This window comes from Nannobrachium achirus (assembly GCF_963921795.1).
Source record: "Nannobrachium achirus genome assembly, chromosome: 17".
Classification (NCBI taxonomy): domain Eukaryota; kingdom Metazoa; phylum Chordata; class Actinopteri; order Myctophiformes; family Myctophidae; genus Nannobrachium; species Nannobrachium achirus.
Window position 1 is genome coordinate 51,486,382 of NC_137824.1, and position 13,597 is coordinate 51,499,978.

The window sequence follows — 13,597 nt, forward strand, 5'->3', positions numbered from 1 at the left end:
TGTAATTAGCTGGAAGAGTCCTCCTCCCAGGGAACGTCCTCTCTCTAAGGTACTTTGGCCGGGCCTGCAACCTGCGTGTTGAATCTCTGAGAGGAGAGGATGGAGTCACTCTGCACAAACAGGTATAAGGCTGCAACTATTGACTCTTTTCTTTGATATTATTCCATCGATTTCTTTTTTTCTGTATTAATCTCTCTCTCTCACCCTCACTCACTCACTCACTCACTCACTCACTCACTCACTCACTCACTCACTCACTCACTCACTCACTCACTCACTCATTTCAATTCAAAGGGCTTCATTGGCATGAGGAAACATACGTTTACAAAGCAGAAGTGTACACAATACAATACAATACAATACAATACAATACAATACAATACAATCGGAACAAAATATGTACAAGTGAAAAGAGTGTAACAGTTTTCATGCATCAAGGTTACATGCAGGCAGAGCAGGGATATATACAATGTTTTTTAAGGTGGTTGGGTTCCATTTGATATCCTTCTCATATCACAGCAGCTCATCTTGCTGCTGTGTTTGCACATTGTTTTACTTCCCCCAGCAGGTATGGGAGTTTTTCATCATTGGTCATGTTTTCAAACTCTCCTTGGGAGGTTATGATCTGTGGGAAGTATGTGTCTCTGATGTCTTGGTACAATGTCACTCACTCACTCACTCACTCACTCAATTTGAGGTTCCTTGGCAGGAAAATTACTGATTACTGAAGGCCTTTTGTCGACTAGGTTTCAGGTCTTAATGTGTGACCTGTTGTACCCCTGCACAGGTGGCTGCTGGTGACCTCCAGGGAGGACAAGACCCTGACCCAGACGAGGCATCCATGTCCAGCTCCATGCTGCAGGGCTCCACCTCAGCCGACCTGTCCCTGTCCCTCTCCCTGTCTCTGCTCACCGTGGACGACCACGGTGACAGCGACGGGGCGGCGCCGCAAGGCACGGCCGGAGAGCCCGGCGGCCCCAGTGCCAGCAGCACACCTGTACGAACATGCCACCTCCCCCTGTCCCCTTCTTCTCCTTCTGCTTCTCCTGCTCCTCCTCTGACTCCTTCCAGCAACTCTCAGGTAGGCCTGTCACAATTAGTTGAGATAATCGCTGTAATTCTTTGGATAATCGTCATGATCGTTTCCATGTTGAAACATGTTTATACATTTTCAAACATTTTCCAAAAATAGCAGATCTACAAGCTTGTAGATTAGCTATTTCCGCTTTGAATATTACTTTTGAAAAATGCAAATCATTAAATGTCAGTCATTTCTTTGTATATTTAAGTTATTTGCCATATCTTCCCTGTGTAATTTTTGGATTACAAAGCCTGAAAGACAAACATAAATACATTTTGTATCCATGTGTTCAACGCCAAAAATAACAATTCAATCGTTAAACGCACATCATTTACTAACTTAATGTTTTTTTGTAATGTAACAGCCCTACTCTCAGGAGGAGGACACCCCCTCCTCACAGTCCAAGGAGGAGAGCTCTGTACTAGGCATGGAGTGCTCCTTGCTGAGCTCAGAGCAGGCAGCAGAGAAGAAAGGTCCCACAGCCCCACCTGGTGGAACTTTAAATTGTGACACGTTCTACTGCATCTCCGGCACCACTAAAGTTAGCTTTATGGACAGACGAGGAGGGGAAAGGCAGGAGGGGGCGGGGGACGCTGAAGACACCAGGTCAAAAGTGACGTACAGTATGATTGGCGGCCTCGGCAGCCAATTAGAGGTGATCAGAGAGACCATTGAACTTCCCCTCAAGCACCCCGAGCTGTTCTCCACCTATGGTATGTGTTCTGTATTCATGCACATTATAAATATTCATATTAAATGTGCTTATGTCTTATTCAGCCATTGATACACTGTTCAATATCATTTACTATATAAATAAGCTTGCAGCAGACATGCATAGAACTAATCATGACATATATAGTTTATTAGATATTACCATTATTACATATAATATTTAGGGCTGGGACTTTAACTGATTAATTGCGATTAATTAAAAAACGCATTTTAATCGCACGTAGTTTTTTCACCACAGAACCTTCATTTTCGAGCATACCGATCATAGTGTGATGCACCAACCAAGAAGAGATATCAAACGCCGATCAGAGCGCTTTGCTTGGCCTAGTGGATGCAAAATTTAGATTTAAAAAAACTCACTTGTTGATTCACTCGTACAACAAAATGTGTTTTACTTGAAAAAAAATGCTTCTCGGGTCAAATATTAATATGCAATTAAAATGCGATTAATTGCGATTAATTAATTACAAAGCCTGTAATTAACTCATTAACTGCCAAAAACGTGAATCCCTTAAAAATCCCGTTGTACCACCCTGCCACGCCCGTGAATCCCGTAAATAAAAAAAATAAAAAATAATATATATTTTTTTTTATTTATTTATTTTTTTTTTTCAAAAAAATTTTTTTGGACCCCAAAAACGTTAGTAGGCATGATAGCGATCGCGAAATTGCTTGTTTAACCCCCATACAACCCCCATACAACTCAGGTAGCAGACCTCCAAGCTCACAACAGTGTAAAACATAATGGCTGCTATCTCATGAATGCCTGAACGGATTTCCATTCGGATTTTTTTGTTTGAAAGCTGTGAGCAATGTGGACACACGTGGTGCATTATCTAGGCATGGGTGTGCATGATCCGTGCACTATGAATTACATGGAAGTCTATGGAGACGAATGGCAGTTAAAGAGTACGAAGGTATTGTTAAATGGCAGCATATGAGTTAATCAGATACATTTTTTTAATCGCATCCCAGCCCTAATAATATTATAACACATACATAAAATAACACATAAATAAATACAATTCACAACCATAATGTATAATAGTGACAGTACAAGAAATGCTAAAGGCATTAGATTTACACATGTAAATTGGATTGTACATCCTTGGCCTCTGCCTTTTGTGTTTGTGTCTAATAACCCATTATGTTCTTTGAACCTCGAACTATTGTCAGGTAAAACAGTGGTTCTCAACATTGTCAAGGACCCACACATTTCTTATATATAATATATATATATATATATATATATATTATATATATATATATATATATATATATATATATTAGATTTTAGATTTGTTTTGGGGCTTTTATGCCTTTATTGATAGGACAGTAGACTGACTGGACCAGTAGGCCAGCGGGCCCCCCACACGTTTCTTATATTTGATTGTGGTCTCTCATCTGACAAAATAAAATAAAATAAGAAATAAATAAACCTTTGTGCCAGGAACATTTGTTCATTATGGGGGTTACTATAGTTAAAATGTTTCACAATTATTCCCAAAATGTCAACAGTTTTCAAACTGTTTAAAAACTGTTCAAATGTTTCTCCTTTTACCGGGGTCCCCCCCAAATCCCACTTTGAGAACCACTGAGGTAAAATAAACCAAACGTTTTCATTGCAGGCATCGCTCCTCCCAGAGGAGTGCTCCTGTATGGTCCCCCAGGCACAGGGAAGACTATGATTGGACGAGCCATAGCCAATGAGGTCGGCACGCACATGACCGTAATCAACGGCCCGGAGATCATGAGCAAGTATGACCATATTTAGATATGGATGATTTAGGGCACGGTATATGACCATATTTAGATATGGATGATTTAGGACACGTGGTGTCCCAGAGGTCCCAATCGACCTCTGGGACTGTAAGGGTCTGTAACTCTGAGTACACTCAGAGAGAATTTACCACTGCACATTTACAGTATATAATCGGGGTTCCAGAGATAACCCATTGTACACTCTCTGAGTTTCAGACCCATAAGGGTGCATTTGCCTCAAATTGATATGTATTAGGCATGCGCACCAGCTGCAAATGTTTTGTGCCGGGGACCCCCAGAAGAGAAGATTTGTGTTAAAAAATGCTAAATTATTATTCAAGATTTTTCAAATTGTTAAAAAAATACCAGATGTACAGGAGATTTGGTAGATCTAATATTTTTGAATAGTCAAAGCATAAATGGATAAAGTGTTTAGAATTATAGTGATGCTGTATTAACACATTTTGCTGGGGACCCCCTGGAACCACAGGGGGTTTCTCTGTTGCCCCAGGAACACATCTCCATGTTTCAACTTTTTATGTGAATGGACTATACATATCTTTATGAGAATGGAATGTGGATGGATGATATACATATCTTTATAATATGGATGTTATACATATACATATCTTTGCAGATTCTACGGTGAAACTGAAGCCAGGCTGAGACAGATATTCAGTGATGCATCTCAAAGGTAATCTTTGTCATTAATGTTGCCAGTTTTCTGTCTTTTAATGTTAATCATCTTACTAGTTGGATTAACTGTTGCCTTCCTTTGACAGGCGTCCTGCCATCATCTTCATTGACGAGCTGGACGCCCTGTGTCCCAAACGAGAGGGGGCACAGAACGAGGTGGAGAAACGGGTGGTGGCCTCCCTCCTCACTCTGATGGATGGCATAGGCGCAGTAAGTAGCACTGGTGCTGCCATTCACACTTGATATCCGTGGTATGCTGTGTATGCTACGTATGTGTCCACGGACCCCCACCTCAAAAAAGTATTCTGTGCCAGGGACCTCCACAAGCAAAGATTTGAGAAACATATTCACGATTAAAAAAGCTCATTTCGTGACGTGCTATGATCTTGTAGATCTTGTATTTTGATTCAAAGCTTGTTGGGATGCTTGACTTTTAAGACCTTTTCGGGTTTTCGGGCCTAAAAGTATGGTAATTGTTCGGGTCCCAGTAGGGCCCAGTTAGGGCCGAGCCTTCATTTTCAGGGCCGTTGAAAAGTGTTTTTTTTGCTATTTGACGTTCAAGGATGTTTATAGGGTTTTTTAAGTGGTTAAATGCTTCATGTTATTGTTTTTATCCGTCAAAATGTCTGCCTGTGAAAAGTGTCTATTGACGTCGCTTCCTCTGCGGTTGAAGTCAGATGTTCTTCCTCGTTCATCATAACACCCGTAGCATATTCACATCCGAAACGCGGCCTCGTCATTTCTGATGTGAGTCTCCGTCACTAGGGATTCGGAGTTACCTTTGGCTGAACCTATATTGACTATCTGATCCACATATGTGTGTGGTTATTTCATTGGATTCTCAACGTGGAATACGGCTCCCCCTCCCAGCAGTTTTAGATTCCCTACTTCAGAATATATATTTCTCATTGGAAATGCAGATAGAGTCATGCAGAAACCATCTCGCTGCACGTTGGACGGCCTTCAGACGCTCCCAGCCTCGTCTCTCTCTCTGGGGTGTCGTCTGTCCGCTCCGGCGCTGTTCTGTACAGTTACACCACGTCAGCCTGATGAGAAAAAGAGAGCTGGGGTCAGCCCGGATTGCCCTGCAACCCCCCCTTCCTTAAAGAAGCCTGGGAAGCAAATCACGGCGGGTTACCATGACCTGCCAATTCGGCATCGCTTTATCACCAGAGCACATCTCCATCTCTTTAATCAAAAAGAGAAGGAAAAGCCAAAAGCGGAGGAGGAGGACATGCAGTCTGTACGCTTCTTCTGTTCTACTCTAGGGGCTGCAACCACACGTTCTTTTCATAGCTACTGTTCTATCCATGATATCTTTGCTTATAATAGAGCATTTTTTTTTTATAGTCAACAAATCAATTTTTTTTATCAATTAGTCTGAAACACTTAATCTGTATTTAATACTTAGCCGTACAACAGTGTCACAAACAAATGGAAAAAATGGCAAATACAGATTTGTAATTTATTTTCATTTATATTTATGTAAAATATTGTTTCTTCCTTTTTACATCTATTACTTGGACCAGGGGTGGGCAACATTGATGATGGAGAGGGCCACTATATTTCCAACTTCACTCCAGAGGGCCACATTGCATATCGCTACGTCCTACTTTGTCATTCTAGTATCTCATACAAAAGTCATTTTGGGGGTGAACCACTCCTTTAACACCTTGACGTCCGAAATAGAATGGTGGTTGGTAGATTAGCCGTGACATTTCTATTATTGTATTGTGATCTGAGACATAATATTATGTTTATAAACATGACCCCGCAGCCCCTCCATCTTGAACAGCGCCGCTGTTTTTTCTTTTTTTTTTCCCCCCAGGCCAGTAACTCACCATGATTTTCTCGATTTCCGTTGGGATAGAATGGGGGTTTTGGCCGATCGTCGATGTCCCCGTGCGTTTCGCGTGCGCGATCCTTTCACGTAAATGTCCCCGCAAATAGTCCATGTGTGACTGAAGAACAGAACTGAAAAGTTTCGCTGGCATAGCCCCAAGCATGGCTGCTGTAGGAGCTCGAGTGTGCAGACAGCAAACGGATGGCTGGGAGTAGCCTTGGAGAAGGAGAGGCGCTGACGTCACCTCTGCTTCATGCACGGTCTGCATGAGCTATCAGTGCACGAGTGGTGACTAGGGAAGGTTAGACGATCGCCGATTTTCGGATCAAAAGCTTTTATTCCGGTTTTAAAGACAAAGTCCGGGAATGTACGACGTGGCTGAGAGTCCCTGGGGGGATGTGCGATATAGTACGGTTTTAACATTAAGGGGCTCCCCTTGGCTTAGAAGGTGTTAAGCTAACTAATATAGACTGAAGGAATTAAAGCAGGTCATGTTTGGAATTGTAACAGCTGAAATCAATTATATATCGGTATTCCAGTATTAACCTGCGGACCGCATTAAGTGAAGGTGGGGGCAGCATGTGGCCCCCGGGCCGCCAGTTGCCCATGTATGACTGGGACTGCACCCCTAGTTCTATTCTCCCCTGGGCCTGTTTCTGCTGAGGTCAGCAGCACTGATTGGATACTGCAGAATGTGAAGGGAGGGGGTGGGGGGCACTTCCTGTGTCCTCCGAATTCCTGCTCGAACTGGAATTCTGCACCCCTCTGGCCCTCTCCCATCCCATAGTATTCTGCACCCCTCTGGCCCTCTCCCATCCCATAGTATTCTGCACCCCTCTGGCCCTCTCCCATCCCATAGTATTCTGCACCCCTCTGGCCCTCTAGCAACCCATAGTATTCTGCACCCCTCTGGCCCTCTCCCATCCCATAGTATTCTGCACCCCTCTGGCCCTCTCCCATCCCATAGTATTCTGCACCCCTCTGGCCCTCTCCCATCCCATAGTATTCTGCACCCCTCTGGCCCTCTCCCATCCCATAGTATTCTGCACCCCTCTGGCCCTCTCCCATCCCATAGTATTGGAGATGAGTGGAAAAAGCCATCATTTCTCCCCCTGAAGGCAGACCACCAGAGAGAGAGGCAATACAGAGGCTTATTAGCTCCACAATAATCTGGGTCGAATATTATTACAAATCAATATTAGGTTTTCCATCCATCTCCAGCTGGTTTTGTTTTTAATAAATGTTCATACATGACACAGTTTGTATCATGTCATTGATGACACTCAGAAAAGTGTCATGCATTCTCTTCCATATATTTTGCTCTGAAAAAGGTTGGAGAATACAGGTTTCTGCCCAACAGCAACGGTAGGCAAATTATTATCAGGATACAAGATACAATAAATGCCCTCAAATCGCAGAGAGCCTGCTGTTTTTCTGCCATGAGGGAAACCGACAAACAATTTCATTGTACAGGGGCCTCAGCTTCCACCTCACATAGCATTGCACCTACAACAGTACTAGCCTCGTAAACCACTAACTTCCGGACAAATGAAGTTCTGGAAGTTGGTGGTTTACGAGGCTACAACAGTACAATTTCATAGACATGAAGACTAGGGATGGGGCGATAAGCGATATTATCGTTTATCGTGATAAAAATACACTCGCGATAATTGTATCGTGGATATTCAATTTATCGTGAAATCGTCCTCCGTCATGCACTGGGATTAATTCATCTTTTATTTGCAGAGCTGCATATCCGTTACCATTTAAACCCTCTATTGGTAAAACGTACTTATAATATACGTACTTGATACAGTCTTTTTTTTTTTCACTCTCTACCAAATCTTGTTGCCAAAAAATCACCGATCTACAAGCAGGAAAAAATCGTTTTGAATTCGAATCGTGTTTCTAACATGGTAAGATTCAGAATCGATTCTCATTTTCCAATTTTTTTTAATTAGATATTAGATATTATGATTTAAATTTTATGATTTTTTATTATGATCTTTTTATTACGATAATTTATTAGATATTATGTTGTGTTTGTACAAGTTAAAAGAATGTGTGCAAGCATGAATAAATCAGACACGTCTTGGATTTACCTTTGTTTGTTTACATTATTGCGATAAGTTGATAAAACCTTTACAATTATAAAAGCTACGTAAATGTACTCTGCTTTCATGCCAGCAGACTGGAGTTGATCCTGATATATGAATTGAATCGAGAATCGTTTTGAATCGAGAATTGTTTTTAAATCGGAAAATAATCGTTTCTGAATTCGAATCGTTTGGATTTGAAAGAATCGAAAAAAATTGTGAATCTTGACCCCAAGAATCGTTTCTGAATCGAATCGTGGGATACCCAAAGATTCGCAGCCCTAGTTGTGAGCTTGTAGATCTGCTATTTTGTGGCAAATGTTCTGCCCCAGGATAATGGATGTTGGGGATATTTTGATTATCGTGATAATATCGTAAATCGCTAATAATTTCTTTGGTCACAATAATCGTGATATGACATTTGCATATCGTCCCATCCCTAATAAAGACATAAACCACCATACAGCTGACCTAAGCTGAACCTTTGGTGGTCTGGTCAGCTCGCTTTCGTCCGCACATGCACATCCCAGTGGCTCAGGAAGTGGTGCAGCAGCTTGGGAATTGGATGGTTCCTGGTTCGAACCCTGGCTCTACCTGGGTTAGTGCCAGTCCTGGGGCAAGGCACTGAACCCATAACTGCTTCTGCTTGCCCCAGGTCATATCATGCGACCTCGAAACGGTCAGCCACCAGGTATTACCTGAACGTAACCTCAGTAAAACTATATGCCTGAACCTATACTTATTCCTAAACCGTATAACCTCAGTAAAACTTTATTATTATTCCAAAACGTAACCGTAGTAAAATATGTTTAACCCTAAACGTATTCCTAACATTATCCTCAGCGAAATTAATACAAGAACCTCTGTGGGCGAGTGTTCTGGTTATCATCTCTGCCACCTGTGTGTGTGTGTGTGCGTGTGTGTGTGTGTGTGCTTGTGCGTGTGTCTGCGCGCGTGTGTGTGTGTGTGTGTGTGTGTGTGAATGGTTGAATGTAATGCACATTGTAAAGCGCTTTGAATAAAGATGCTATATACACTAAATATACCGTTTATCATTTTCCATCCCAGTTGACCTGAGATCCAATCCCATTCCCACCCACATGCCTCCTTTTACTATGTCTCACTCCCCTGATAATGACTAAGGAGGAAAACAGGCTGCCAAACCACAACGCCGACGTATTGTGAGCTATTACTTTTTGTTTTCGTTACCTGTCGTCGCAAAAGGTTTGCCTATGACATGCCCAGAATAGGGATGCTAGGGTTCAAGTGGTTAAAGTTAAAATAAATAGTTGGACCTCACTGATTCTTACTGTGCTTGTCTTTATTCCAGGAAGGTCACTCGGGACAACTGTTGGTGCTGGGGGCCACCAACCGACCGCACGCCCTGGACCCTGCCCTCCGCCGGCCCGGCCGCTTCGACAAGGAGCTGGAGGTACTGCAGGCCTGGGCGAAGTCCCAAAGTACTGTATAATAAAGGGTTGAGTGGTTGAGTATCAGACTGATCTGTGTATAGTCAATTTATATACGGTATGTATATAAAAAATTATGTTTGTGTCAATTCGTCGATATTGTATATACAAAGAAAAAAACTTACCTGATTGTGTTTGATTAATCCTACATTCTAAATGTCAGTTTTCTATATATTTTCGGTTAATTGCCCAGCCCTGGATGGAGGTCCATGCTAGTAATCTTTGAATAGATTGTGTGTGTGTGTGTGTGTGTGTGTGTGTGTGTGTGTGTGTGTGTGTGTGTGTGTGTGTGTGTGTGTGTGTGTGTGTGTGTGTGTGTGTGTGTGTGTGTGTGTGTGTGTACAGGGCAATGATAACACTTTGTGCACACTCATTGGATAATACAGAGGCAAATTCTGTACCGTGTACCATTTATTTTATTTCATTCATTCATTCATTCATTCATTCGTTCATTCATTCATTCTCAAATTTTCAAATATAGCCAACCTACAATCGGCAATTCTTTCTATGAATACAGGTTTGCATTCACATTATAATCCTGGTATGCATTTAAAAAACAGCACCAGCATACAGTATCTCCTCGTATGGGCCGTTCTGTCCGTGATGTCAGTTACTTTATGTGTATGAGTATGGATCTCTTTACATGGAGATCCCTACTACTACAACATTTTGGCTATCCCTACATGGAGATCCGTAGCCTGCTAATCAAGGCCCCAGAACCCTGGGGGCGCTTTGAAGCAAAAAGTACATGGTGGCCGTTTGAGGTACTGCAGTTGGGGCTACTATTCAAACAGTTAGTTCAGTTGAGGCAGATAGCCCCCCGCTACCCCCGCCTCCCCGTTTCTCGCTCCCCGACCGTCGCGATTGGCTCAGAAGCCAAATAGTAGCCCCACTACGTCACGTTTCAGAGGCGTTTCAAACGCGGAAGTACGCTTCATGCGCTGGGTGAGCAACTCAATGCAAGTGGACGGGTGGGGATATCAGTTGCCCTCTCTATTCTTATTATAACTACTAGCCCTTACCCGTTCAAAGATATGAACTCCGAAATGATGTGCAGTGTATGGGTTATGGGGTGGGCACTGTGCACACAATATATGAGGGATGGAAAGTGACTTTAACTGGTGCTTGCATGATAATTATGTAGGAGCATCAATGTAAGAAATACCCGTTTCGTTTAATGGCTACAGAGATACTGTGTACCGATCTGCATGATTTTTGGACAACATCTGTAACAGGGCACCGACACTGTTTAACTCATTCCCTGCTTATGTCGAGTTTGACGAGCTATAGTTATGGGTCCACTCTGCTTATGACGAATATGACGAGTTATCAATTAGCTTTAATAACTATAAAACAAAAAAGTATGATCGCCGATTCGCCGTCCATAGCGCTCTCTGGACCCACCCTATTCACAAAAAACGGATCCGGATGTTCCAGACCGGAAATGGGGGGGCGGGACAACGACGCCTGTATCCTGTCTGCCGAAATGTCATCCGGTTCAATGTTGTGCAACACCAGCGTGGCGCTCCGTCGGTTTCGCTTTGAGCGATGGAAGGCTGTAGTGCTTTGTTGCTTACCCTGCCTGGATCGTATTGTGAATGCAATCGGTGAACCATCGCGCAATGGATTCGCGCGCGCGCCCACGTTAAAGGTAGGCAAAATCCTGGCGGTGTGGACCATTAGAAGGGTCTTAAAAATAGCGGTGGGTGAGTTTTTAACAGCTGGTTAAACATGTTGCCTCATGCTAGATGCAGAATAGATATGCCTCATGCTAGATGCAGAATAGATAGTAGATACACCAATATACAGCATATGATTTGTGAAAGTGACAAACAGGCTTCACAGTTATGTCAGGTGTGTTCATATGCTAATGGTGATGTGATTTCAGATCAATTGCTCCAGCCACCGAGGAGAAACGCTGTGACAGACAGACACTCACTCAGACAGACAGACAGACAGACAGACATTCGGAAAATTATATGTTTGATGCTGCTAATACACACAAAGTGAAATGTAAGAGCGGTTTGCACCGCTCAAAAACCACTGGTTTAAACAAGATATTCTGCACATATTCTTGGCCACAGGCCTGTTGTAAATGTCAGCATGAAAGTCAGCATCTCTCTTTGTGGAAATAAATGTTTATTGCAATATGTACTTCTGCTTGGAAAGTTGTCCTGTGGTGTTTCACTGTGTATTAAATCCTGACTACTTTTAATTTTACCACATTGAAACCAAAGGCAGATGTCTGCATGTGTGCATTACATCATGTGTGTTTCTGTGCTGTTCTGTTCAAGTGGTTCTCACAACATTTTCAAGTCAAGGACCCCCAAATGTATATTCATTTGTCTGCGGCACCCCATCAGAAAAGATTTAGTGTCAGGGACCTCCAGAAGAGAAGATTTGTCATTAAACATGTCTAAATTATTAAAGATTTTCCAAATTTGTCCAAATTTGGTTAAACCGATTATGATGCAATATTAACTCATAAAAAAAGAAATAAATGGGAAAGCACCTTTGTTATTTTAGATTTTAGCTTTGGCTATTCAAAAATAGCTGATTTACAAGCTCCCATCTTTTACAGTACATTGGTACAGTACAGTACAAGCTTTTACACTACATCTACTATTTTCTTTACAAGTGTTTGAAAAAACTATTTAATAATTTAGAATTCTTTAACACTAATCTTCTCTCCTGGGGGTCCCTGGCACAAAACATTTTCAGATGGGGGTCCGTGGCCAAATATGTCAATTTAGGGGTCCTTGGAACAACATCGGCTTCAGGTCTTAATGAGTTCAACCAATTTTGCCGGGGAACCCCTTCAAGAACCCCTGGGGGACCCCGCTTTGAGAACCCCTCTTCCATCCCAACAGAGGGTGTTGATGGTGTGTGTGTGTGTTCCAGGTGGGGGTCCCCAGTGCAGCAGAGCGGGCAGACATCCTTCAGAAGCAGCTGAGCGCCGTGCCCTGCAGCGCCTCACCAGACCAGCTGGTCCTGCTGGCTGACTCCGCCCACGGGTACGTTGGAGCGGACCTCGCCGGCGTCTGCAAGGAGGCGGGTAAGTACCTGGAGGAAAGTTCTTAGTACACAAGTACATGGAGTAAAGTTATCACTAGACAAGTACAGTACATACTGTAAAGTTCTTAGTACACAAGTTCACAGAATACATTTCTTAGTACAAGTACATGGAGTAAAGTTCTCAGTCGCCACCACTGTATTGGCTATTTCCACAATGTTTGACTCTTTCTTACGTAATATTTGACAATTTCAGTAATAAAAAGGTCTTAAAAGTCTTGAAGTTACCACTTTAGAAATGTGCTGCATGTTGGTTTGTTTACTGTTGAGTGAGAAAACAATGTTGTACATTTACACATTCCCCGCCATTTAACAATACCTTCGTACTCTCCCCTGCCCCTGTCTCCATAGACTTCCATGTAATTCATAGTGCACGGATCATGCACACCCATGCCTAGATAATGCACCACGTGTGTCCACATTGCTCACAGCTTTCAAACAAAAAAATCCGAATGGAAATCCGTTCAGGCATTCATGAGATAGCAGCCATTATGTTTTCCTAAAATGTAAACAAAGATGGCTGCCATGTTTGAAAGATGGGGTTGCTATGGGGGTTAAACATGCAATTTCGCGGTTGCTATCATGCCTACTAAATTTTTTGGGGGTCCAAAATATTTTTTTTTTTTTCAAAAAAAAATTGTTTTTTTTTTTTTTTCTCTGGATTATCGGGCCTGGCGGGGAAAGACATTGAAATAATCTCGGGACTATCGGGCCTGGCATGCAATGAGTTAAGCAAATCATCTGGGGTAATTTGGTCCTGACCCCCACTTTGGGATACACTGCCGTAGAGAACTCTGTCACGAATCGATTTTTCTTTTCAGTCGTGAGATTTTATTTTTGCTTTAAT

The 13,597-nt window shown here is 42.5% G+C and overlaps 1 protein-coding gene across 1 annotated transcript in view; it reads left to right on the forward strand.

The window, feature by feature from the left end:
- afg2a (AFG2 AAA ATPase homolog A) overlaps window positions 1-13,597 on the forward strand; it is a 231,974-nt gene that overhangs the window by 4,219 nt on the left and 214,158 nt on the right. Inside the window, exons 5-12 of the mRNA XM_080745782.1 lie at window positions 10-122; window positions 788-1,081; window positions 1,446-1,794; window positions 3,442-3,571; window positions 4,212-4,268; window positions 4,357-4,480; window positions 9,540-9,641; window positions 12,580-12,733. Coding sequence (XP_080601908.1) covers window positions 10-122; window positions 788-1,081; window positions 1,446-1,794; window positions 3,442-3,571; window positions 4,212-4,268; window positions 4,357-4,480; window positions 9,540-9,641; window positions 12,580-12,733 — 1,323 coding nt within the window. The remainder of the gene's footprint in view (window positions 1-9; window positions 123-787; window positions 1,082-1,445; window positions 1,795-3,441; window positions 3,572-4,211; window positions 4,269-4,356; window positions 4,481-9,539; window positions 9,642-12,579; window positions 12,734-13,597) is intronic.